Source organism: Erinaceus europaeus, chromosome 2, assembly GCF_950295315.1.
Source record: "Erinaceus europaeus chromosome 2, mEriEur2.1, whole genome shotgun sequence".
In the NCBI taxonomy this organism is placed as follows: Eukaryota; Metazoa; Chordata; class Mammalia; order Eulipotyphla; family Erinaceidae; genus Erinaceus; species Erinaceus europaeus.
The window spans coordinates 125,549,140-125,577,038 of NC_080163.1; the positions used below are offsets into that span (position 1 = coordinate 125,549,140).

General features: G+C 40.5%; 1 protein-coding gene across 3 annotated transcripts; it reads left to right on the forward strand.

Moving 5' to 3' along the window:
• The first annotated feature begins 20 nt into the window (after nucleotides 1-20).
• CMC2 (C-X9-C motif containing 2) lies at nucleotides 21-27,519 on the forward strand. Of its 3 annotated transcripts, XM_060185121.1 has the most exons (5): nucleotides 21-319; nucleotides 7,585-7,670; nucleotides 9,996-10,111; nucleotides 15,405-15,476; nucleotides 24,592-27,519. In XM_060185121.1, the coding sequence occupies exons 3-5, from the start codon at nucleotides 10,031-10,033 to the stop codon at nucleotides 24,664-24,666; spliced, it is 228 nt and encodes a 75-aa protein (XP_060041104.1). In that variant the 5' UTR covers nucleotides 21-319; nucleotides 7,585-7,670; nucleotides 9,996-10,030; the 3' UTR covers nucleotides 24,667-27,519. The 3 variants fall into 3 exon arrangements, with proteins under 3 accessions (XP_060041104.1, XP_007516692.1, XP_016040845.1); XM_007516630.3 differs by lacking the exon at nucleotides 7,585-7,670; XM_016185359.2 differs by lacking the exon at nucleotides 7,585-7,670 and having other exon boundaries at nucleotides 21-302.
• The last annotated feature ends 380 nt before the right edge of the window (nucleotides 27,520-27,899 follow it).

Here is a 27,899-nt window from a genome sequence, read left to right on the forward strand (position 1 = left end):
AAATCTTGTGGAAACGAGGCGACACTCTGTCCTCACGGCCGGCGCGCGGACCTGGCGCGTTGCGTGGACCCCTCGGCGCCTCCGTGGTTTTGCCCTCCCCCTCCCAGGCGCCTGAGATAGAGCAGGCCGGCCGGCGCCTGCGCAATGGAGCCGGCGGGGGGGGGCAGGCCCACGGGGTCAGCGTGGAGGACGCCCCCGCCCCCACTCCCACCCCATCTCACCGCGCGATTACCCCGGCGGTGCCCGGGACTCGGGCTTCGGGGTCACAGTGTTGGAGGCTGAGTCCTGCCTCAGTCCTCCAGGTACAGCCGCGAGTCGGGTGAGTCTTTTGTGGGGTTGGGGGTGGGGGTCGCCCAGGACTGCGATGTCCTGCGAAGGTGCGAGCGCGGGGCTCCTCGCCTGTCCCTGCCGGGAGTACACGTCCACAAAGGGGGGAACTGGGGGTGACAGGCGCGCGCGCGGGGCGGGGTGGGGGGCGGTCGCTGCCCGGTCTCCGGCATTTGTATATTGGCAGAGCGCTGGCTTGGGGTTATTCCGCTCAAGGCCGGACTAGAGCTGGGTGGCTGTGCGACTCAAAGGGCACAACCTGCACCCACCGCCTAGGGGTGAGAGACGTGAACCCCGGCGCTCGAGAAGCTCTAGGGTGATGACTCTCTAGTAGGAGTTGGAACAGGCGAGTGGGAGTTGGGGGTTCGGTGGGCACCCTGCATTTGGGGAGAAAGTGTGCGCCCCCACCCCCACCCCCGTCCTGTCTTGTGTAGGGTCAGATAGGCACCCTTTGCAAGGGGACACCCCGTTTTTTGAGTTGAAATTTTACGGAGCTTGGAATGTCATCTACTGTTTTAATGAGGGGGTTCTTGAAGTCAATCCAAGTTCTGGAAAACTTCGACTTTTTAAACTTTAATATATTAATTAATTATTATTATTTTTAATTCAAAGCAAGCGAAGGGATTCTGTTGTGTTCTTTTGTACAGCCAGGGTTAGCTTAAGGACTCCGCACCAAGACTGAAGGAACGTGGAAGGTGGTCCCAGTAGCCTAGGGGTGTGGTGGCTTGCTTACACCTTGTAAATTGGTGTAATCACATTGTTGGCCACGGTGTGCACTATGAGCAGTTTGCCTCCTCAAGATGGATTTCTCAGAACTTACAAAGAGAGAGCCCTGACTGTATCTCCATTCATGCATATATGTCACCAGACTTGATTTTATTTGAGAGCGAGAGAACGCAAGAGCACACCAGAGAATCACTCTGGCACATGCTGTGCCTGGAGATCAGAATTTAGGACCTCATGCTTCAGAGTCTAGTGCTTTATCCATTGTACCGCTTCCCAGGCCGCAGGTCACTCAGATTTTCTAGTTGATTAAAAATGAACCTCGTTCCCCCTTATCTTAAAACAAAATCGACAAAAACAGACTATTGAGGCCTGAGCCAGTTCTCACATCTTTAGTCATTCTGAATTCCAATATCTGACAGACATGTTTGGGGCGTTTGCTTTGTACATTTATAATATAAGCATAGCTCCTCAACACCCTATGCTTTTTTGAGGTGTGTGGACGAAGTTCCTCCCGAAATTCAAGTAAGTTCTGACAAATGCTTGTTGGTGGTAAAAGCTGTGATGTAGCCCATTCAATGTGTGGTAGTGGGAGTTGGAGCCCTTGAGACCTCCTCCCCAGGCCAGCCCAAGGTTTGCTCTCAGTATCACAATGGGGCATGGTTTGTACTTGCACTAGTCACTTCATATCTGTTTATGTTTGGTCACTTAGTGGTTTTGTGCACTGATTAAGTGGTTTTTGCTGTCTGGGCTACCTCTGCTTAATAGGGTTTCATAAGTTTGAAAAAGGCAGAAAAGAACTAATTAAGCTAATACCAGAGCTGAGTTGTGAACTTAAACAATTAACTTTAGAAAGCTTTAAGCGTTAGTTTACAGTTTTTCCTGGAGAACACATTTTTCAGACTTTGGATAAAAGATTTTTCTGGCTTGTTTTGCTTGTTTTAAGATGACATTATAAATTGCAATTGTGGTGTAAATTTCTAGTGCAGCCACACAATAGCAAAATCTTTCTAAAGAACCTCAAGTGGCATTAAAATTGAGGATTTCCCTCCTGTGATTATAGATCTGCTGAAATGTGTTATTAGAATACTTACTCCCTGTTTACTAGAGTGAATGTTTTGCTTACTCTTGGTTTATTTATCTTCTAAGATTACGCCATCTGGTGGTTAAAATATGTTTGTCAAGGAATACTCAAGGAAAATTTTACCTGAGGTTAGGTAGATGAAGGTGGAGTGAATAAAAAAATGGACTCCAAAAATGGACTTAAAAAAAAAATCTTTCTTATGTGATAAAGTTTCCAGAAAGAGAAGGTGGGGGGAGAGGGAGAGAGAGAGAGAGAACACAGAGAGACACTTCTGTACATGCAGGTGCTGAGAGTCAATCCAGAAACCTCAGGCATGCAAACTACCACTTTGAGCTATTTCCCTAACTTCGGGTTTTATGCTTTATTCCCTTTTATTCCCTCTCATCATATTCCCCAAGTAAAAGTTTTTGATTTGTTTTGTGTTTTTTTTTTTTTTTTCCTGACCCCATTAGCCAGTTATGGAAACGTTAGATTGTCACAGCTGAACATTTTTAAGAATTTCATAAGTGGCTTGGGAGGTTGCACAGCAGAGCATTTGCTATGTAAACATGATGTTCTGAGTTCAATCCCATCATCATATGTGCCAGAGTGATACTCTAGTTTTCTCTTCCTTCTCTTGTTCTCTCATTAATAAATACGATTTTTAAAATTTTCACTGGATGATTTTGGTATTGATTTGGTTATTCTTGAGGAAGGAGTTGGTTCGCATGGGGAGAAAAATTTTATAAATGTGAGATACTATATCTCTTCCGATGTGTATTAAATGCCACTGAAATGTGGGACTGAAGTTTTCTTTAACAGAATAACAATTTGAATGGAATTTATTTCTCTATTGCAGAGGCCTATACAGAAAGCCTTATCAGAAATGAATATACCTTTTATCTTTAAGTAGTACAGCTGGTGTTCGTAATTATTGTGGCACTATTCTTGTGAAATTATTTTCTGTATTCTTAGTAGTAGCAAATGTTTATTCTTTGAGTGTGGGTTTTATTTTTTTATTTTATTTTTTTTAATTATCTTTATTTATTGGATAAAGACAGCCAGAAATCGAGAGGGTAGGGGAGATAGAGAGGGAGAGAGAAAGAGAGACACCTGCAGCCCTGCTTCACCATTTGCACAGCTTTCCCTCTGCAGGTGGGGATCAGGGGCTCGAACCCGGGTCCTTGAGCACTGTAACATGTGCGCTCAACCAGGTGTGCCACCACTTGGTCCCGTGGGTTTTATTTTTAAAGAAATGCCTTTTAAAAAGTCTAATTTTGAACTTGGATTTGAGAAGAAGCTTAAGAATCAATGCAAGAATACATGGTCTTCACTAATGGTTTCCTATTTAAACCTAATATCAGAGTTATTTTCATCCTGAGCATTCCCCTCTCTGGAATGTTGACATTATGAATAATATTTTTAATTTATTTTTTTTTTAAAAACTTACTTTACTTCTTGTGAGGTAAAGTTTCACAAGAGAGAGAAGCCAGGGCATGTAAGTTCTGTACTTTACCAACTGAGTTCTTTACCTAGACACCACATTTCACACATGACTCATTGGGAAAAATAAATTGTTCTTGATAATAGATGGACCTGTGTATGTGTGTGTGTGTGTGTGTGTGTGTGTGTTAGTGTTTTACTAGGACCTTACTCATGCACAATTTTACTACTCCAGGACTGCTATTTTATTAATTCAGAGAGAAAGACAGTTATATAGATATCCTCCACTAACCCCCCCCTCCAGCTTCCCCTGGTGTCATGATACTCCATGTGTTGTTGGGGCTCAAACTATCAATGAGCATGGCATATATGAAACCTCATTTTTCTGAGATAAAATTTTTGAATCATTAAAAAGACTATAGTTAGTGCCAGACAAATAAAACTTCAACTTTGGTGTATTTCCAGTTTATATGCTGGATACAGTGATCTGCTTTGTCCTTCATTTAATTTTCCTCACTAGGGGCCTCATTCATTTAGAATAACTTTTTCAGATACAGAAAACCCACAAGCACTGAAGCTTTCTTAAATGTGGGGAGCTGGACTTGAACCTGGGTTGTGTATACATGGCAAAGCAGCACACTAAGTGAGCTATTTTGCCAGCCCCTGATTTGTTATCTTAAGTGGTATGTTTTTGTATGTATTTCTAGTAGTTACTTAATGGAACTGGCATTTTTGTAACTTAAAAAAATTGAATTAGTAGGTATATGACACTTTTTCATAATTATCTATTTACACATTTTTAGTTATTTGATGAAAGTGGGTGGTGATTTGGCAGTTTGAATTTCTTGGAGTTTTTTAAAAGTGTATTACAGTATAGTTTACATCTAATAGGTTTTATTTTATTTTTTAAAGATTTTATTTATTAATGAGAAATGGAGGAGAGAGAAAGAACTCTGGTACATGTGTTGCAGGGGACTGAGTTCAGGACCGCATGCTGCAAAGTCCAGTGCTTTATCCACTGTACCACCTCTCAGACCACCATGCAATAGATTTTATTCATTGTAATTGTAATTTTATTAAATTTACATCATTGTACCATAATTGTCACAGTTCTGTTTTATAATATTTCATTACCCCAAAAGATTTTTCATTCCTATTTGAAAATTTAACCCAACTGTTATTTTCAGACATAGGCAACTAATGATCTGCTTTTTGGTCATGCTCTTTTCAAAACATTTTCACAAATTTATATTTATATAATATAGTCTTTTGAAATAACTTTATTGAGCTTAGTGTTTTTGAGATCCCTCCCTGGATTTTCTTCCTTTCTTTCTCTCTTTCTTTTTTTTTTGTTTTTGCCTCCAGGGTTATTGATGGGTCTCGGTGCTGGCACTACAAATCCACTGCTCCTGGAGGCCATTTTTTCCCTTTTTTTTTTTTGACAAGAGAGGAGGGGAGGATAGAGAAGGGAAGAGAAAGACAGGCATCTGCAGATCTGCTTCACAGCTTGTGAAGCAACCTCCCTGCAGGTGGGGAGCTGGGGAACCCGAACCTTCCGTAGGTCATTGCACTTCATACTATGTGCTCTTAACCAGTGTGCCACCGCTTGGCCCCCATCATTTTGTACCTCTCAGTTGCTAGTTGGTATTTTATTGTGTAGGTATGCCAGTTTTCTTTTTATTAATGATTTAATAAACTAAGATAACGGGTATAATTCCACATTATTCCCACCACCAGAGTTCTTTGTCCTCATTCCCTCCCCTCCATTGGAAACTGCCATAGTTCTCCCAAGGTCATATATGGGTTGGCTGTTAAACACACCTCTCTCTCTCTCTCTCTCTCTCTTACTCTCTCTGTCTGTCTGCAATAATTCTCCCAAGGTCATAGGTATGGGTTGGCTGTTAGTTCTATTAAACACACACACACACACACACACACGTTTTTTTCTATGGTCCTGCCTTCACTTCTAGGTCACACCTATGCATATTCTTTTCAGTATCCTTCCTTTTTTCCTCTCTTCTCTCAGGGTACTGATGGAATTGGGGTTCAGAGCCCTTTCTGATCATCTTCCCTTATCATTTCTCTTCCTCTGAGAATATGGACCAAAGTTCTTTGTGGGTGCAAAAAGTGGGAGTTCTGGCTTCTGTAATTGCTTTTCCACTGGACATGAGTGTTGGCAGGTTGATCCATACCCCCAGCCTGTTTCCATCTTTCCTTAGTGAGGTAGGGCTGTGGAGAGGTGGGGTTCTGGGACACATTGGCGAGGTCATCTGCCCAGGGAGTTCAAGATGGAATCATAGTAGCATCTGTAGCTTGGTGTGCCAGTTTGTTTTTCTATCTACCAGGTTATTGGACATTTTGATTATTTTCATTATTGGCTGTTGTCACTAATGCTGCTATGAATAATATATATCTGATTATATATTTTCATTTCTCTTGGAGAAATGTTAGGAGTACAGCCAATGAGTCATGTGGTAGGTTTATGTTTAACTTCTTTTTTTAAAAATTTATTTATTTATTTAAGAAAGGAGACTAACAAATCATAGTATGGGGGGGGGGGTAGAACTCCACACAGTTCCTGCCACCCAATCTCCATATCCCATCCCCTCCCCAATTGAGAAACTGCCAGATTATTTTCTGATGTGTTGATTACTTTATCCTAGTAACAATGCATAGCATCTATTTTTTTCACATCCTAAACAATGCTTACTCTTGTCTGACTCTTTGATTATAACTATTATGGTAGCTGTGTAGTATTGGCAAGGTTATAACACTGTTGGTGGGAATGTAAATTGTGCAAATAGTATTTCATTGTGGGCTTTTTTTTTTTGAGTTTCTAACTTCCTACTTTGTGAATGAATTAAACTTAATTTCAGCTTGTTTTAAGTATAACATTTTCATTTTGTACATGCATATGCTAAATTTGAAAATCTTTTTACATGTTTCTTCTTTTAACTTTTTTTTTTTTAATTTTTTATTTATAAAAAGGAAACATTGACTAAGCCATAGGATAAGAGGGGTACAACTCCATACAATTCCCATCACCAGAACTCCGTATCCCATCCCCTTCCTTGATAGCTTTCCTATTTTTTTCTTTTTAATACTTATTTATTCCCTTTTGTTACCCTTATTATCTTATTGTTGTAGTTATTATTGTTGTTGTTATTGATGTCATCATTGTTGGATAGGATAGAGGGAAATGGAGAGAGGAGGGGAAGACGGAGATGGGGAGAGAAAGACACCTGCAGACCTGCTTAACTGCCTGTGAAGGGACTCCCCTGCAGGTGGGGAGCCGGGGGCTCGAAACGGGATCCTTACACCAGTCCTTGTGCTTCGCATCACATGCGCTTAACCCGCTGCCTTACCGCCTGACTCCCGAGCTTTCCTATTCTTTAACCCTCTGGGAGTAAGGACCCAAGATCATTGTGGGATGCAGAAGGTGGAAGGTCTGGCTTTTGTAATTGCTTCCCTGCTGAACATGGGTGTTGGCAGGTCAATCCATACTCCCAGCCTGCCTCTCTCTTTCCCTAGTGGGGAAGGGCTCTGGTTAAGTAGAGCTCCAGGACACATTGGTGGGGTTGTCTGTCCAGGGAAGTCTGGTCGGCATTATGCTAGCATCTGGAACCTGGTGGTTAACAAGAGAGTTAACATACAAAGCCAAACAAATTGTTGACCAATCATGGACTTAAAGGCTGGAATAGTGCAGATGAAGAGTTGGGGGAATCTCCATTTTGTAGATAGCTAGTAGGCATATTTTAGTTATATTCCAAAGGGCCTGTGGTTATATTAGGTTTTCTTTTCTCTTTTTCCCCCGAGCCTGAAATCTGATATACATGTGGATCCAAGTTATTGTCTGGGGAGATGATGTCATGGTTGGGAAAAGGACCAGAAGGCTTGATCAGGGAAGAGAGTAGCTCTCTGATATGGGAAAGGGGTATAAATATTGTTGACTGTAAACCCCATCGATTTGATGTGATCTGGGGCCCATATTCAGCCTAGGAGCCTATGTGACCTCTGCATCCCTCTAGATCAGAAGTGAAGAAGTCCCCCTGCAGATGGAGACCAGGGGCTTGAACCTGGGTCCATGTTCACTGCCATGTGTGTATATAACCAGGTAAGCCACCGCTTGGCTCCTTACATCTGTTTCTTTTTTCTTTTTTTTAAAAGATTTTATTTATTTATGAATAAGATAGGAGGAGAGACAAAGACCCAGACATCACTCTGGCACATGTGCTGCCAGGGATCAAACTCAGGACCTCATGCTTGAGAGTCCAAAGCTTTATCACTGTGCCACCTCCTGGACCACCCATCTGTTTCTTACTTCTCTTTATTTAGGTCTTCTCAGCCAGATGTTAGGAAGAAACAGTCTGTATTAGTTTACAATGAGAGACTGATTAGTGGGTCTCTAAGCTTGTCAATGGACTACACTTTTTTTTTTTTTAAGTTATTTCTTTCACCATAGAGAGAAAGAAAGAACCAGAACATCACTTTGGCATATGTGATGGTAGGGATTGAGTTTATATTTGAAAGTCTACCTCTCTACCACTGAATCACTTCTCAGAGTGAAGAGCAGGGTCCTTTTTCTTTTCCTTTTTCTTTTCCTTCCTCCCTCCCTCCTTTCCTTCCTTTTTTCTTTTTCTTTTTTTTTTTACTATCATTATTTGTTGGATAGAGACAGCCAGAAGTCAAGAGGGAAGGGGGTAATAGAGAGGGTGAGAGACACCTGCAACACTGTTGCACCACTTGCAAAGCTGTCCCCCTGTAGGTGGGGACTAGGGGTTCAAACCTGAGTCCTTGAGCATTATAACACATATGCTCAATCAGGTGCAACACCACCGGGTGGTGGCCCCTCTTATATTTTCAAACGATGCTCTCTGTGTTTATTGGAGTCCGGAAACAGGAACAGAAACACAAATGAAGGCCAAAAGGCTAGGGTTCCTAATCAAGTGTGCAGAGAACAATGATGCTTCTCTCTCTCTCTTTTTTTTTTTTTTGGGTCTAGCAGGCTATCACAGCATAAATATGCACACAATTTATGAGACTCTTTATAGATCTCATTTTCCTCTCTAGTGTCTCCTCCTGGAGCTGTATTTGTTTTTATTATCAGTTTTCATCTGAATCCACAGAGGGATAGAATGAGTTTGCTTTTGCTTCTTGACCAAGAATTTGCTGATTTCTGAAAATTTTGTGAGAAGACATTGCAAGGACCAGTTGACCTGCACAATTTGATGGTGGAGAAAAGGAGAGAAAGCTTTCCCTTTCTCTCTCTCTCTTTCTTTCTTTCTAGAGGAAATAAATTTATTAGGGTATATCAAATGGGGCTTAAAGTGAATAGGTCAGGGAGAGAGAATGTTTAGGAATAGACACCAAGAATAAACATAAAGATTTAGAGGAATGGGGTAAAAATACTTGACCAGTCCCCTTCCCCAAATTCCCTACCTCTAGCCAGTGATATAGTTGTAGACGTTAGGGCCAGAGTAAGAGGGGGATCAGGAACCATAGTGGAGTTAATTTAAAGCCTGAGCAATCAAGGACTACACATTTTAAAAAGATAAATACACCAGTTCTCTTAACTGGTAGAATGTCATCTGAACAAAATGAGTCGTATCAGTTTCAGAAATGTGAGAAAAATAATTGAAAGCAGGCTTATTTATTTATTTATTTATTTATTTTGCCTCCAGGGTTATTGCCGGGGCTCGGTGCCTGCACCCGGAATCCACTGCTCCTGGAGACCACTTTTTCCCCTTTTGTTGCCCTTGTTGTTTTATCATTGTTGTTGTTATTATTATTGTTGTTGTTGTTGATGTCGTTGGATAGGACAGAGAGAAATGGAGAGTGGGGGAGAGAAAGATAGACACCTGCAGATCTGCTTCACCACCTGTGAAGTGATCCCCCATAGGTGGGAGCTGGGGGCTTGAACCAGGATCCTTACGGTGGTCCCTGCACTTTGCTTCACGCCAAAAGCAGGCTTATTAATGCAGGCACCGTTTCTGCTTGGACACTTTTAGGATTTGGTATCTTGCTTTTTTTTTTTGTTTTTTTTTCTGGACCTCTTAACACTCTAGATAACTTGCTGAATATGTTAAATCATTGGACAAAGAAACTGAGGCTGAAGTATAAAATTTTCTTTAAATTTTTATTTATTTATTTATTGGATAGAGACAGCCAGAAATCGAGAGGATAGGGGAGATAGGGAGAGAAGAAGAGAGACACCTGCAGCACTGCTTCACCACTTGCAGAGCTTTCCCCGGCAGGTGGGGACAGGGGGCTTGAACCTGGGTCCTTGAAGACTGTAACCACTACCTGGAATATAAAAATTAATCTAATTCATCACCAGCATTCTTTTCTGATAAAGATCACTTCAGTTCTCACTGAAAATAGTTTCAGGTAGCATTATCAGGTATATTCACACATATTCAAGACACTCTTGTATCCACAGGTTGTTCTGCTGTGCCTCATCACCTTCTCCTAAAGATGCATCCTGACTTATCTCCACACTTGCACACTGAAGAATGCAACGTGTTGATTAACTTGCTTAAGGAATGTCACAAAAATGTAAGAGTTCAAAAAACCACAAGCAGTGCACTACCGCCCAGCCCCCCTGACCTCTTTCTCTTTCTTGGTGGACAGAGAGAGAGGACCAGAGGTTTATTTATTTATTTTGCCTCCAGAGTTTTCATTGGAACTTCACACCTGTATGATTCCACTGCTTTTGATGAGTTCATTTTTTAAGAATGGAAAAAGAAGGAAAGACATCACAGCACCTCTTGTGAAGCTTCCCCTTTGGATGGTGCTCCCATATGTTGACCATGGGTTCAAACCCAGTTCCTTGAGCATGGTGAAGTATATACTCTACTGGTTAAACTATCTTCCACCCTCAGGTTCATAAAAGAGAAAATATGAAATATTTACTTTTTGTAAGGATCAACATTGATTTTTGGTGCTGACTTAGTGTTTAAATTCTGTATGTAGTCAGTTACAGAAAGAGACAGAAAAGGGAAGATGATCTACTCGCAGAAAGATGCACTACTTCACTGCTCATGATGTACCCTTTGTGTGGTGCTCCTTTGTGTTGACTGGGGTTCTTGAACCTGAGTTCTCAAAACATTGTAAAGTATATATCCTATCTGGTGAGCCATCTCCTAGCTTCCTTTCAGAAGAAAAAAAAAATATATATATATATATGTGTTTGATTAGGGGAGAGAAACCAGAGCATTCTTAACAAATGCAATGACAACCAAACTCAGTATCTCATACTTGAGAGTCCAATGCCACTTGCTGGGCTGCTCAGAAGAATTTTTTATAATTAAGAATAAACAGCTGGAGCTAAAGATGAACTTAAAAATTAGCTTTATGGTGTATTGCACCAAAGTAAAAGACTCTGGGGTGGGGTGGGGGTGGAGAGTACAGGTCCAGGAAAAGGATGAGAGAGGACCTAGTGGAGGTTGTATTGTTATGTGGAATACTGAGAAATGTTATGCATGTACAAACTATTGTATTTATGGTCGACTGTAAAACATTAATCCCCAATAAAGAAATTTAAAAAATTAGCTTTATAGTATAAAATTAACAGTTAATAAAATGAAGTCTGTTCACTTTATTGTATAAACTTTGTACAGTAAAATTCATCAGTTTTAAGGGTGTAGTTTGAATTTTGATAAATGTAAACACCCATGCAACTGCTGTCGCAGTAATTTAAAAACATTTACTTCACACCAAAAAGAAAAAGAAAATTTTGTTCCCTTGTATTCCTTTAATACTAGGACTGCCTTGCTTTCATTTCTGTAGATTTGTAGTAAGTTTCAAAGTCAGATAGTGTAAATCCTACAATTTTTGCTTCTTCCAAAGTTTATTTTAGTTAGTGTAGGCCATTTTCATTTCCATATAAGTTTCAGAATCAATTTGTCAATTTTTACAAAAAGGATATTTACCAATTTCTATTTGATACTGGACATTGCCATTTGGCAGACAGTTTGTTTACTTAAGTAAATGTTTGATTCTTAAGACATGTTTTAAAGTAATTTTAAGGCATGTTTGGAGTAACTTTTACTCTAGTATTAGTTTAACCCTATTTATTAAGGCATGATTCTCTATTTTGTTTTGTGAAAACTCTATCCTTAGCCCTGTGTGAGCTCTGCATTTTCTGCTTATGGCTACTCTGTTCTTTATAGTTATTCTGGCTTATATAATAAATTGTCATACTGTTTGAAAATAGTTGCTTCACAGTATTTTTTTTTCCCCCCAATTTTGTAGCTATTTACAATGGAAAGGCTAACTTTTTTTTTTTTTTTGTCTCCAGGGTTATTGCTGAGGCTCAGTGTTGGTTGTTGGCATTATGGATCCATTGTTCCTGGTGGCCATTTTTTCTTTTTTTGTTTCCATTTTATTGGATAGGCCAGAGAAATTGAGACGGGAGGGGAAGGTAGACAGGGTGAAAGACCCTGTAGATCTGCTTCACTGCTTGTGAAGTGTGATACCCCCCACCCCCATAGGTGGGGAGCTGGGGCCTTGAACCAGGATCCTTGCACAGGTCCTTGTGCTTTATACTATGTGTGCTTAATCTGGTGTGCCACTGCCTGACCCTTGGCTAACTTAACTTTTTACCAGTATTTCTTCCTGACTAGAAGAAGCCTTTTTTTTTTTTTTAACGGAAACGAGAGAGGGGAATTGAGAATCAGAACATCACTCAGGCATATGCGTTGCCAGGGGTTAAATTCAGGATCTCATGCTTGAATGTCTGACACTGTGTCTAATACACCAACTCCAAGGTTGCAGAAGTTTTTAAGGTGGATTTTATAGGAAATGTCTCCAGGAAAATTATATAGCCATTTGGAAAAAAGCTAAAATTAGAGCCACATTATATATATATAGAAATGAATCAGGTAATCCCGGGAGGTGGTGCAGTGGATAAATCATTGGACTCTCAAGCATGAGAAATCAGTCAGTTCTGAATGAACCAAATATATAAATGTCAAAAATGAAATCACTAAAATATATAAAAAAAAAAAAGGTGAATTCTTCTATGAGTGTAGAGAAAGGCTGCCAAATGAAGATTCAAAATTCTGAATGTTGCACTATGTGTTTTAAGACCTTCATGAAACTGGCTCCTATTTTATGGACTTGATCACTCTCCCACACTTCTTAATCCTGCATGTTCATTTCTGAAGTCATGCTGGAGCATGGTATTTCTTTTCTTTCATTTTATTTCTTCTCCTCCTTTTCTTTTTTTTTTTTTTAACCAGAGCACTGCCCAGCTCTGGCTTAAGGTAGTGCTGCTGGGGATTGAATCTGGGTCTTCTGGAATCTCAGGCATGAGAGTCTCCGCATATAACCATTTTGCTATCTCCCCTGCCCAGTATGGCGTTTCTCTCTTCTCTGTCTTATACTTGATTATTGCCTTCCTTGGAGCCTTCCTCACTAACTCCACTTCTTGTTTGCTAGACCAGGTTTTACCCCTGCCTCCCATTTTATTTAGCTTGATTTATCTTTCCTCTTCCCTTTTTCCTTTCCTGATTCTCTTGTGAAGTTTTTCTGTACTCTAGTGAAACCACATATAGTACATTTCCTATTTCATGGTGGCTTTCACACTTGATCACAGAATCTTACAATCTTAAAATAAAAATGAAAGCATAAAAGAACTTTTGTTTATGTGAATGCTATCTCCCAATATTTACTGAATTAAACATCGAAACTGAAAACTGGGAGATAGCTCACTGAATAGAGCATGCACATTACCATGAGTGAGGGCACCTGGCTTTGAGCCCTACCACCACGCCTAGGGAAGTTTTTATATTTATATATTTATTTATCTATCATCTTTCTATTTCTCTCCTCTCAGTAAACAACAACAACAAAAATACTGGTAGAGGTAGAGTAGGATAAGTACTGAACTCCAGTGATAACTGACAAAATTTTTTGTGCAAACGTTCTAATTATGGTCCTATTAAAATTCAGATTCTTGGGAGTTGGACGGTAGTGCAGCGGGTTAAGCGCAGGTGGCACAAGGTGCAAGGACCAGCATAAGGATTCCAGTTCAAGCCTCTGGCTCCCTACTTGCAGGGGAGTCGCTTCACAGGTGGTGAAGCAGGTCTGCAGGTGTCTGTCTTTCTCTCCCCCTCTCTGTCTTCTCCTCTCTCCATTTCTCTCTGTCCTATCCAACAATGATGACATCAGTAACAACAACAATAACTACAACAATAAAACAAGGGCAACAAAAGAATAAATAAATATTAAAAATATTTTAAAAATTCAGATTTTTTTTTAATTTATAAAAAGGAAGCATTGACTAAACCATAGGATAAGAGGGGTACAATTCCACACAATTCCCACCACCAGATCTCCTTATCTCATCCCCTCCTCCCCTGATAGCTTTCCTATTCTTTATCCTTCTGGGAGTATGGACCCATGATCATTGTGGGATGCAGAAGGTGGACGGTCTGGCTTTTGTAATTGCTTTCCCACTGAACATGGGTGTTGACAGGTCGATCCATACTCCCAGCCTGCCTCTCTCTCTCCCTACTGGGGGAAGGGCTCTGGGGAAGCGGAGCTCCAGGACACATTAGTGTGTTTGTCTGTCCAGGGAAGTCTGGTCGGCATCATGCTGGCATCTGGAACCTGGTGGTTAACAAGAGAGTTAATATACAAAGCCAAACAAATTGTTGACCAATCATGGGCCTAAAGGCTGGAATAGTGCAGATGAAGAGTTGGGGGATCCTCCATTTTGTAGATAGCTAGTAGCCATGTTTTAGTTATATTCCAAAGGGCCAGTGGCTATACCAGTTTTTTCTCCCCTCCCCTCCCCTCCCCTCCCCTCCCCTCCCCTCCCCTCCCCTCCCCTCCCCTCCCCTCCCCTCCCCTCCCCTCCCCTTCTCTTTTCTTTTCCCCCTGAGCCTGAAATCTGATATGCAGGTGGATCCAAGTTATTGTCTGGGGACCAAACTTCTGATGCTTGACTTCAGTCTTTATTAATCTACTTTGGCACAATTATATTTTCTGCTATGATAATAGTTTTAGGACTTGAAACAAGTAGGAGATTTTTATTTTTGCTTTTCAAGCCAAGGGGACATTGAGCTTCAGATAGCCATATATTTCTTTATATTGTGAATTAGTTTCTTAACTCCTAATAATATGGTTTTGTTTTTCTGATATTTAGTGATGATATTTTGACTGAAGGCAAATAAGAAAATGGCTCTGATACCAAGCATTTATGAGATAGCTTTTTTAAGTTTTAAAATTTTTTTATTATCTTTATTTATTTACTGGATAGAGACAACCAGAAATCAAGAGGGAAGGGGGGATAGAGAGGAAGAGAGACAGAGAGTGACACCTGCAGAACTGCTTTACCACTCGTGAAGCTTTCCCCCTGCAGGTGGGGACCGGGGACTCGAACCTTGGTCCTTGCACATTGTAACATGCACTCAACCCAGCCCCCTGAGATAACTCTTGTATAGGGCTGAGTATTGGCTAGTGAAGTTAATCTCACTTATGTTAGTATAGCTGTGCATTGATATCACTTCCTGTGGTAGAGGATGGATTATGCATGGATTTGAACATATACTTAAAAGAAGAGATATTAGGTAATAAAATTGTTGACACTGTGTGAGTCTTTGCCAGGTTACTATACTTTACTTACAATAAGAAAAAGCTTTCATTTCTACCCATAGAGCATTTATTCCTTCTTTGTAGGAAGCATAGGCTTGCTTATTTGTTTACTTTATACTTGTGATTTAACTATTTGACAAGGTAGCACATTAAATCCATTTCTGTTGGAATAAGAATTTAAATTTTATGTGCCAAAGATGTTAGCATATTATAGGATGAAATATTTTACTACTTTTATTCCTTTTAGCACAACATTCTGAAATTTTTTGGTCATTGCAATGATCTTGATCTGGAGATGAGAAAATGTTTGAAGAAAGAGGTAAGAAATGTGTCAAAGAGTGGGTATGGTTAAATAATAGAACATTTAAAAACCAAAGTTATGTATTAATGTTATTATTAAAATTTTCCTCTACAATTTAATATAATTAAAAATATTTTTGAGGGTCGGGTAGATAACATAATGGTTATGCAAAGAGACTCTAATGCCTGAGGCTCCCAAGTCCCAGGTTCAATCCCCTGCACCACCATAAACCAGAGCTGAGTAGTGCTCTGGTAAAAAAGAGAAAAAGGGAGTCTGGCAGTAGTGCAGCGGGCTAAGCACACATGGCATGAATTGCAAGAACCAGCATAAGGATCCTGGTTCGAGTTCCTGGCTCCCCACCTGCAGAGGAGTCCCTTCATAAGGGGTGAAACAGGTCTGCAGGTGTTTATCTTTCTCTCCCCCTCTCTGTCTTCCCCTCCTTTCTCTATTTCTCTCTGTCCTATCTAACAACAACAACATCAGTAACAACAATAATAATTACAACAACAATAAAAAGCAACAAGGGCAACAAAAGGGAAAATAAATATAAAAAAAAGAAAAACTTTGACAAATCTTTGACTTCATATATATGTCTTCTTCTAAAGCCAAAGGGAGAAATAAAAACCCCTCCTGGAGACAGTTTGAGAATAGTTCTGATTTTTCACAAGCACACAAATGAAAACAAATTTCTTATTATAATAGAAATTCCTTTGCATAAATTTTGAGGTTTGAGAAATTGAATCTCTATTTAGTAGAAAGATATCAGTTAGCTATTAGCTACTGTAGTAGCCAAAATTCTAGGCTTTAATTTTCTTTTATAAAATGAGGATGGTTGGGGCTCTTTGAAGCTTTAACTTTTTAAATTTACTTGTAATTATGGTATGCACAAATCATAGGAATCTAGCTTGACTTATTTGGAAAATTCCATTTCCATAACTTGGACTTGGAGCCAAAGTTCCTAGTGTTTTTGCTTTTTTGCTTCAGGGAGTGAGTGCAGAACCTTACATGTGTATGATACCACTGAGCAGCCTCCCTGGCCTAATTTTTACTCAATATTTTTAGAGAGACAGAGACACAAGCATCCTTCCACCACCCAGAGTTCTTTATTGTTGTACACAGCTCTTCCATGTGGTACTGAGTATCCAGCTTAGGGTTTAAATGTTTTTTTTTTGTTGTTGTTTTGTTTTGTTTTTGTTGTTGAACTACCTCCTGGACTCTCAGAATACCTAGAATATTATCTTTTAACAGAGATTGATAAACAAGCAGCGAGCAATTTACACCTTTGAAAAGACATTTCTGTCCTTTATATGAGATGTTTTATTGGCAGAACCTTTAAAAATATATAACCAAGAATTTGTCTTCTAATTTTTAATTTTGTACTTCTTTCCCATTCCTATTAACCTCATTTTGAAAGATATACAGTACTTGAAAAATGTCCAGCGTCTTTTTTTTTTTAACAGAGCACTGATCAGCTCTGGCTTGTGGTGGTGGTGGTAGGGGATTGAACCTTAGAGCATCAGGCATGAGAGTCTCTCTGCATAACCATTATGCGATCTACCCCCGCTCTGCATCTTTATTCTTTTATTTTCCACTGTGGTTCCTCCCACCCCTCACCTATTATTCCCTCATCTTCCTCTTGGAGTCTTTCAGTTTCTACTGTTTAAAAAACTGTTTGGCGGGGGTCGGGCGGTGGCGCAGTGGGTTAAGCGCATGTGGCGCAAAGCGCAGGGACCGGCGTAAGGATCCCGGTTCGAGCCCCCGGCTTCCCACCTGCAGGGGAGTCGCTTCACAGGCGGTGAAGCAGGTCTGCAGGTGTCTATCTTTCTCTCCCTCTCTCTGTCTTCCCCTCCTCTTTCCATATCTCTCTGTCCTATCCAACAACGAATTGCGTCGACAAGGGCAATGATAGATAATAACCACAACGAAGCTACAACAAGGGCAACAAAAGGGGGAAAAATGGCCTCCAGGAGCGGTGGATTCATGGTGCAGGCACCGAGCCCAGCAATAACCCTGGAGGAGGGAAAAAAAAAAAAAAGAAAAAGAAAAAAAAAAAAAAACTGGCGCTAAGCACAAGGACCGGCATGAGGATCCCGGTTCGAGCCCCCGGCTCCCCACCTGCAGGGTAGTCGCTTCACAGGTGGTGAAGCAGATCTGCAGGTGTCTGTCTTTCTCTCCTCCTCTCTGCCCGCCCCTCCTCTCTCCATTTCTCTCTGTCCTATCCAACAACGACGACATCAACTACAACAACAATAACTACAACAACAATAAAAAGACAACAAGGGCAACAAAAGGGAAGATAAATAAATAAAAAATTACAAAAAAAAACTGTTTGGAGTTCAGAGTTAATTTTCTTTTGTTTGCATAGATGTGTACATGCATAAATGCTTTAAATTGAGCTTTGCAAAAAGTTTATAAATCAAGGCTAATGTATATAGAAACTAAACTTAAGATGGTTTAATAAATTGTACATCGCTGGGGGCCAGGCAGGGCAACACCAGGTTAAGCACACATAGTACGATGCACAAGGACCCTTGCAAGGATCTCGGTTCAAGCCCCTGGCTCCCCACCTGCAGGAGGATTGCTTCATGGGTGGTGAAGCAGGTATCTGTCTTTCCCTTTCTCTATCTTCCCCTCCTCTCAATTTCTTTCTGTCCCATACAACAACAACAAAATGGAAAAAATGGTGCCAGAACCAATGGATTTGTAATGCAGGCACTGAACCCCAGCGATAACCCTAGAGGCAAAGAAAAAAAATATATCATCTGGGTGTGATTATGCTATCTGTGTTTGTAAATTTACACTTACTGTTGGCACAATAATGAAATCATGTCAGGGTACATTTCTCACTAAATAATGAATGACTAAAGTCCATACTGTTTTACTTGGTATGACAGCTTTTTCCCTAAGTTTGGATTTTCTTTTTCTCTTAACAATTCAATAATATTTCTATAGATTTAATGATTAGATCTTCATGTGAAAAATTTCTTCCCAGGTGATCCTGACTGTTTGTGACTGGTAGAATGTTGTAGATGTTTGTTTTGTGGTTCACCTGAGTTTGTTTTCATATAAATTTCAAATTTTCTCCTAGACTTATTTTCTAGGTTGTCTGTGTGGTTTTTATGTTGCTTCATTAACTGATTTATAGATGTTTTCCTGTCCTTTTATTCATTCTGCTATCTCTGAACCTGTGCTCATTTATTTTCTCTATGCTTTTAATGCTTTCTTGTTTTCCATTTATTGCTTTTAGTGTGCTCCCCCTACCATTTCCTTCATGTGTCATTTGAATACTTCACTCCTTGAAGCTTTTAACTAGAAAAAGAATCTGGCCACTTCTTTCTGAACTTCTTTTTGCTGCTATATTGCTACCCTCTCTCTTTCTATTGATTGAGTCATTGCTTTTGCAGCATTCTCTTTCTTCCTTCCACTTATTTTGGTTTTTGGTTGGTTAATTGACCTTATTCTATCTGCACTGTTTGGTAGAGTTTTGTGAATAACATCATCTTCATCCTCTCCCTTCCATTTATTCATTCATTCATTCATTCATTCATTCATTCATTCATTTATTGCCTCCAGGGTTATCCCTGGGGTTTGGTGCTGGCACTATGAATCCATTGCTCCTGGTGGCCATTTTTCTTTTCTTCCATTTTATTGGATAGGACAGAGAGAAATTGAGGGGTGGGGAGATAGGGAGAGAGAAAGAAAGATAACTATAGACCTGCTTCACCACTTGTGAAGTGTTGCCCTTTGCAGGTGGGGAGCCAGGGGCTCAAACCCAGATCCTTGCACTGGTTCTTGTCTGTGTTTAACTGGGTGCACCACTGCTTGGCCTCCTACTCCTCTTATTTTTATTGTTGCCCTTGTTGTCATTGTCATTGTTATTGGATAGAACAGAGAGAAATCGAGAGAGGAGGAGACAAGAGAGGGGAGAGAGAGAAAGATAGACACCTTTAGACCTGCTTCACCGTGTGTGAAGTGACCCTCCTATAAGTCGGGAGCCAGGGGCTCTAACCGGGATCCTTGCACTGGTTCTTGCACTTCTCACTGTGTACTTAACCCACTGCTCTACCACTCAGCCCCCGCTTATTTTTTATTTTATCTTAGCTGTGTGTGTGTAATTTTTTTTTTTTTTGTGCTGATGACTTATGCCTGTATGAGCTTACTGCTTCTGGACTAACCTTTTCATTCTTTTTACCTGAGAGAAGGACATGGCAAACAAGCGAGAGAGCAAGAGAGAAAACACAGCATCAGAGCTTTCTCTTGGGCTATGGCATTTCCATGTGGTACAGGGGCTCAAATTCAGGCCTTGAACATGGCAAGGCACATGCTTTATAGGGTGAACTATCTTCTGGCCCCTTAACATTTTTTTTTTTTTTAATTTTTGCTATCAGGGTTATTACTGAGGCTCAGTGTCTGCACTACTATATATTTGTAGAGGGAGAGAAGGAGAGGCATGGTTAGCATCACCTTGCACATAGTAATATGTGCACTGTACTGGGTGCACCTGCTAACTCCTGCCTTAATATATTTTAATTTAGACTGTATTTTACTTAGTTCTCAGACCTGTTTTACGCTTTACTGCAAAGTATTTTCTGAGCCTTATCCTTAAGACCTTTTCAACATGACTGCAGGTGAAATTGGAAGGTAAGTAATGTAATTAAAGACAGATAGTACATGCTTTTCTCAGAGCAGGTATTCCTCCATGTTCTAGGATAATTAGAAAAAAAAATTAAGTGACTTGTGAAATAGCTCACCTGGAAGGTACCTGCTTCACCATGTATGCAACCCAGGTTTTAACTCCTTGCCTCCGCAACACTGTCAGGAAGCTATGATGCCAAGTGTCTCTCCTCCCTTTGTCTCTCCCTTCCTTTCTGAAAAAGTCCAGAGTGGTGAAGCCCCAGTGGCAAATAAAAAACTTAAGAGCAGTGAAATGTCCTCTGCCAATTTAAGGAAAATTTAATGTGTAATAAGTAGTATTTGGTTTTGGTTAAAGACACTTTTTGCTTCATCTATAGTTTAAACTAGCCTGTTAATGAAGAAGAAAAAAAAATTGAAAGTGAGCATTCCAAAAGAAGATATGTAGAACTCTATTCAGAGCTTTAGACTTAGAAAACTTAAAGATCATCTGTTCCAACTTCTTGTATTTGAGGTTACTGTTCCATAAGATAAAATAACTCAGAAGATGTGAATCTTCACACTATTGTCTCCGATTGATGAAGGGAGTCTAATCAAGTCCTTAGTTTTTTTAATCACTAATTTTTCATTTCTGTAACTATTTCCATAACCTTGGTTTCTTTTTTATTTATTTTTAGATTTTTGTTACCTTTGTTGTTAAGTTATTATTGCTGTTATCGATGTCATCGTTATTGGATAGGACAGAGAGAAATGGAGAGGAGGGGAAGACGGGGAGAGAAAGACAAGACACCTGCTTCATGCACCTGTGAAGCAAATCCCCTGCAGGTGGGGAGCCAGGGGCTGGAACTGGGATACTTATGCATATCCTTGCACTTTGTGACACATGTGCTTAACCCGCTGCGCTATCGCCCAACTCCCCATAACTTTGGTTTCTTTTTTTTTTGCCTCCAGGGTTATTCCTGGGGCTCCGTGCCTGCGCTACGAATCCACTGCTCCTGGAGGCTATTTTTCCCATTTTGTTGCCCATGTTGTGCTTGTTGTAGTTGTTACTGTTGTCAGTAGCTGTTGTTGTTGTTGGATAGGACAGATAGAAATGGAGACAGGAGGGGAAGACAGAGAGGAGGAGAGAAAGACACCTGCAGACCTGCTTCACCGATTGGGAAGCAACCTGCAGGTGGGGAGCCAGGGGCTGGAACCATAACCTTGGTTTCTAAAAGATTTTGCTGTCAAACAGTTCACATACACTCAGTTTTTTCAACTTTGATTTTCTCTTACTCTACCCTTGTCCCTTGTATCATCAATGGACCCTTTATCTATATCAACTTAATATATTATAAGCATATAATATTTATATATTATAAGCATTGTTATAAATAATTTATATTTTATATTTACATATAAAAGCTACTACATCTAAGTTATTCTGCTTTAAACATGTGCTTTTTAAAAAAGTGCCAGACTCTTGTTTCCTGTCCTATTTATTGATTCATACACACACACACACACACACACACACACACACACACACACACACACACACCAGAATTTTAGGCTGAAAGCCTCTGAGTTGAAAGCTGCATTTAGATTTAATTCATTCTAGAAATAGTTTCAGTTACTATTCATGATAAAAAAAAAATCGGGGGTCCGTTGGTAGCGCAGCGGGTTAAGCACACTTATTGCAAATCGCAAGGACTGGCTTAAGGATCCCAGTTTGAGCCCCCGGCTCCCCACCTGCAGGGGAGTTGCTTCACAGGCTGTGAAGCAACTGCAGGTGTCATATCTTTCTCTCCCCCCCCTTTGCCTTCCCCTCCTCTCTCCATTTGTCCTATCCAACAGCAGTAATAACCACAACAAGGCTACAACAACAAGGGCAACAAAAGGGGGGAAAAATGCCTTAGGGGCAGTGGATTCATGGTGCAGGCACTGAGCCCCAGCAATAACCCTGGAGGCAAAAAAAAAAAAAATCAGTAGGGGGCCGGGCTGTAGCTCACTGGGTTAAGTGCACACTGCATGAAGCAGAAGGACTGGCTTAAGGATCTTGGTTCTAGTCCCCGGCTCTCCACGGGGAGATGCAGGGGCTTGGGTGTTGCCGGTTAAGCGCGCATAGCGTAAAGAAAGCGCAAGGACTAGCAAGGACTAGCATAAGGATCTCTGTTGGATCCCCCAGGTCCTCATCTGCAGGGGAATCGCTTCACAAGTGCTGAAGCAGGTCTGCAGGTGTCTGTCTTTCTCTCTCCCTCTCTTTCTTCCCCTCCTCTCTTCATTTCTCTCTGTCCTACCCAACAATGGCAGTAGAGACAAAAATAACAATAATAATAACAACAAAAGGCAACAAAAATGGGAAAAAATGGTCTTCAGGAGCAGTGGATTCATAGTGCAGGCACCAAGCCCCAGCAATAACCCTAGAGGCAAAAAAAAAAAAAAAATCAGTTGACTGTTACATATGATGCAATAGGATTATATGATTATTTAAGAGCCAGTTGCTCTTTTTATACTATTTGTATAGACATAATATGTCTATTCATAAGGACTTGTAGATAGACTTAATATAATTCTCATCTAGGTATAGTACAGCAGAGCACTGTTTTTAACGCTGGTGTTTTTTTTTTTTTTTTATCTCCCTGGTTGCTGGGGATCAGTGCCTGTACTATGAATCCATTGCTCCTGGTGGCCAGTTTTTCCATTTTGTTGTTCTCATCATTACTGTATTGTTGTTATTGCTGCAGTTGTTGGATAGGATAGAAAGAAATCAAGAAAGGAGGGGAAGGCAGAGGGGGAGAGAAAGACACCTGAAGACCTACTTCACTGCTTGTAAAGCGACCCCCTGCAAGTGTGGGTGGGGGTGGATCCTGGTGCTGGTCCTTGTGCTTCACACCAAGTGCACTTAACCACAGTGTGCTGCCGCCTGGCCCCCGACTGTGGTGTTTTTTATACGGGATACTTTTATTAAAGTGCCTTAGGAAAGGTGCTTTATAGATGGATAGTAGAAGACGGAAGCCATATTCTGTGGAATAGATGTTAGAGGCCAGTGATGTTAATCCTGAAAAAGAGATAGCAAGTGGGTTATCAGAAATCAAGAAACTAGAAAGATTATAGAAGACAAAAAAATAGAGGGTAGTAGGAGTATTAACAGGGAACCACTTACTGGTTAAACATAAAAAACTTTTAGGCGACATGGGTGGTAGCGCAGCAGGTTAAGTGCACATGGTGTAAGGAGGACTAGCATAAGGATGCTGGTTCGAACCCCTAGCTCCCCACCTGCAGGGGAGTTGCTTCACAAGTGGTGAAGCAGGTCTGTAAGTGTCTTTCTCTCCCCCTCTCTGTCTCCCCTCCTTTCTCGATTTTTCTCTGTCCTAGCCAACAACAACAATAACAGCTATAACAATAATAACAATAACAACCACAATAAGGGCAACAAAATAGGAAAAATGGCCTCCAGGAGCAGTGGATTCGTAGTGTTGGCATGAACCCTAGCGATAACCCTGGAGGCAAAACAAAACAAAACAAAAAACTTTTGAACAAATATAAGTATCCAACAGTTAAACAGGGTACTACCTCAGTGAGTGTCTTATAACTAGACATATTCAGACAGATTAAATGACGTCCTAGATTGTGAGCTTCTGGAGAACAGGAACAACACTTATTCATCCTAACTATTTATTGAGGGGCTCAGGTGGTAGCGCAGCGGATTAAGTGTGCATGAAGCGCAAGGACCAGCGTAAGGATCCCAGTTATAGCCCCTAGCTCCCTGCAAGGGAGTCACTTCACAAGTAGTGAAGCAGGTCTGTAGTTGTCTGTCTTTGTCTCCCTCTCTCTCTCTTCCCTTCCCCTCTTCATTTCTCTCTGTTCTATCCAACAACAATGACACCAGCAACAACAACAATAATAATAACCACAACAACATTAAACAACAAGGGCAACAAAAGGGAAAAATATTGAGTTCATATATTTGGTATATGGTATATTATGGTATCAATTCAGCAAATATTTGTGTAATATTATGTAGGTGCTGTATACTGAATGAAATGATATCAAATACTCTAAGGTCACTGCTTCCAATTTCAGATCCAATGAAACAAATGGAAAATAAAAATTTTGTTAGTAATTTTCATTTTGTAAAGCTTTCTAAATTTTTTAAGATGATGCCTTTTTAAATTTGTATTCCCTTTTTTTGCCCTTGCTTTATTGTTGCAGTTGTTGTTATTGATGTCATTGTTGTTGGACAGGACAGAGAAATGGAGAGAGGAGGGGAAGGCAGAAAGGGGGAGAGAAAGAAAGACACCTGCAGACCTGCTTCACTGCCTGTGAAGCGACTACCCTGCTGATGGGGAGCCGGGGGCTCGAACCAGGATCCTTACTTACGCCTGTCCTTGCACTTTGCACCATGTGTGCTTAACTCGCTGCACTACTGCCCAACTCCCAACTTTCTAAATGTTTAAACTGGTACAGATAGTGATCTAATCGATTTCTTTTTGCCCCTCACTTTCCTTTTATTTTCTAGTACCATGAAAAGAGGATGAAGAGCAGGGAGCATGGCGAAGCGATGCGAAAGAAACTTTTCAATCCTTCAGAGTAATCTGAAAAATGAATTCCATATTCACTGGAAACCTTGGTTGAGAGAAGAATTATGGACTCTTGGCTGATAGCCAAAAGAATTCTGTCTTCATTTGGTCTTCGTAATCCTTTGAATGGAAAGTGACCTATGAAAAGTCAAGCCATGGAGACATATGGAAGCTTGGATTTTGAGTATTTGTTGGGCAGAACCTTTCGTACTTTGTACTATACCAGTGTACTTCATTTCTGACTTCTTCTATTTGTCTGCAACTAGTTATCATTTAAGTAACTTATCAAATTCAATAAAATAACTGATGTTAAGCATATTTTCTCTATTCTCTTAGATCCTCCTAGATTAAGGACAGAATAGTTCCACAAAACTTCCCTTTTGACAATGTGACATTTTTGGAGCTTAAACACTGAAGACATAACCTAGGGCAAAAAACTTGAAGAAGTCCCATTCCAACTGTTAACTGATATGAAAATATTTCAACTTTATTGCTTATATGATAACTATTTTTTTAAAGATTAGTTAACAATGGTACAATTGCATTTGGATGGGATCTTTACTTTGCTGATTTAAGTGTCCCCCCCCTTCCCTCCTGTTTGTGGGGGGGCGGTAATGGTTTACAGCACAGTTGTTATTGACACATAAGTACAGTTTCCCAGTTCCAAATGATGGGTGCTTGTAAAACATCTTTATCCCTCAACTTAGGACATCAAGCCTCCTTCCCCTTACCCCCGCTTGCACTCCCTCCCAGAGTCCTTTGATTTGGTGCAGTAAACCATCTCTAGTCCAAGTTTTATTTTGTTTTCCTTTTCTGTTCCTGCTTCCCAAGTTCTACCTACAATGAGATAGTATTTATCCTTCTCTTACAGACTCATCTCACCCAAGCCCAGGTGAGGCAAAGATTAGGAATTTTAGAGTTTCAGGTCTTTGATCCATTTTGATCTGATTTTGGTGCATAGTGTTAAGTGGTGGTCTAGTTTCATTTTTCTGCACGTGGTTGTCCAATTTTCCCAACACCATTTGTTGAGGAAACCTTCTTTTCTCCATTGAGTGGTTTTGACCTTTTTGTCACTTTTAGGTTGTATATGTGTGGTCTCATTTCTGGGCTCTTGATTCTGTTTCATTCATCCAAGTGTCCATTTTTATTCCAGTACCAGGCTGTTTTAATTACTACTGCTTTATAATATAAACTGAAGTTGGGAAGTGTAATACCTCCATGTTTTTCCCTTTTTTCTCAGGAGTGCTTTGGCAGTTGATAGTTCATTTGTGATTCCACACAATTTTTTTTCCTTTATTGGGAGATTAATGATTTGCAGTCAAAGTAAAATACAGTAGTTGGTACATGTATAACATTTATCAGTTTTCCACATAACACTCTAACTCCACACCCCACAAATTTTTAGACAAGTCATTCAGTTTCTTTGAATGTCATTTGTCAGGCTGAGACGCAGAGGAGAGAGAGAGGAGATCAGGGCAAAGAGGGAACACAAATCTTTTTTCTCGCGGGCACCTCAGAGTTGGGTGAGAGTGCAGCAGTTCGGGCCACGTGGAGCTAGCAAAAATGGCCGCCTCCCACAGCACCCTTCTCTTTGTCTAATCCCCGAGGTGAAAAAGCGAGCGAGGGGCGGAAGAAGAAAGGCTTTATAGGGCAAAAACTGGGAGTGACGAGCCAGGACAGGATTGGTTGGGAAAGGCACTCTGAGAATATCGAATTAACTCTTGTGAAAACTGGCAACAGCCTGAGGGGACAACATGGCGGAACAGGCTCTCTGAGAATGTCCCAACTCTCGTGGGAACTGGCAATAGCCTGAGGGGACAACATGGCAGATGTGACTGCATCTGCACAATTCCCCAGCAGTCATTGGGTTGTCACAGGCATTGTATCTAACTTACAATATCTACAACTTTTTTTTTCTATTTTATAAACTAGTTTTTAATGTAATACTCTTTATATTCTGTGTCTTTTTTATGTTGACCTTGGTTAATCAACATTGATTGTATTGCTCTGTCCACTTTGCCATCTCCTTTTCTGTATCTTTATTTTCTCCTATTATTTGTGTTCCTGGTTCTATTCTACCACTGACCACTTAATTAAAAGTTGGAATTCCTTTGCTTGCTTATATGTGGGATTCCTTTCAGTTATTCTTGCAAGGCAGGATTGATGGGGGTGAATTATTTCAGTTTCTGTATGTTTGAGAAGATCTTTACTTCTCCCTTATAGTTGAAGGATAATTTGGCAGGATAGAGTTTTCATGGTTAGCAATTTTTTTTCCTTCAAGGTTATTGCCTGCACCATGAATCCACTGCTTCTGGAGGCTATTTTCCCCCCTTTTGTTGCCATTGTTGTTTTTTATCGTTGTGGTTATTATTATTCTTGTCATTGATGTCATTGTTGTTGGATAGGACAGAGAGAAATGGAGAGAGGAGGGGAAGACAGAGTAGGGGAGAGAAAGACATCTACAGACCTGCTTCACCGCCTATTAAGTGACTCCCCTTCAGGTGGGGAGCCAGGGGCTTGATCCCCTTTCGGGTCCCTGCACTTTGCACAATGTATGCTCAACTCACTGCGCTACTGTCTGACCCCTGGTTAGCAATTCTAATCTTTTAATACTTGGAATATGTCATTTCACTCCTTTCTTACCTAGTCTAGGGTTTGTGGTCAGAAGCTTGGTTCTACTTTGTATGTTAAATTCTCCCATTTCCTAGCAGGCCACAATATTTTTTCCTTGTATTTGCTTTTGTAAAGTTATACTATAATATGTCTTGGTGTGTTCATTCAGCTTGCTGGATGTATGTGTGTCTTGTTTGTTAGTTTTTGGATATTTGTGTTTTGAAAATTGCCCAAATATAGAAAGTTTTCCTCAATGACTTTGTTTTTTATTGCCGCCAGTGTTATTGCTTGGATTCTGTGCTTGCACTGCAAATCCACTGCTCTCAGCAGCCATTGTTTCTCTTCCTTTCTATATTATTTGATAAGAGAGAGAAGCTGAGTGGAAAGGGTGAGGTAGAGAAGGAAAGACAATTGCAGACTTGCTTCACCACTTGTGAAATGTCCCCCCCTGCACATGGAGAGCAGGAACTTGAACCCAGGTCCTTGTGCATGATAATATGTATATTCCAACAGGTGTGCCACCACCCAGACTTCTGCTATGATTTCTTTGAATATGTTCTCTCTTCCTCTCTTTTTTTTCCTCTGGGATCCCAATAACTCTCATATTTTTCTGCTGGTATCTGCTATTCTACAT

Bases quoted from the DNA above. Each gene is read 5' to 3' on its own strand.
- CMC2 (XM_060185121.1), top strand. From the start codon at position 10,031: ATGCATCCTGACTTATCTCCACACTTGCACACTGAAGAATGCAACGTG. The intron at 10,112-15,404 runs GTAAGAGTTCAA...TATTCCTTTTAG, and splicing joins TTAAGGAATGTCACAAAAAT to CACAACATTCTGAAATTTTT. The intron at 15,477-24,591 runs GTAAGAAATGTG...TTTATTTTCTAG, and splicing joins GAAAATGTTTGAAGAAAGAG to TACCATGAAAAGAGGATGAA.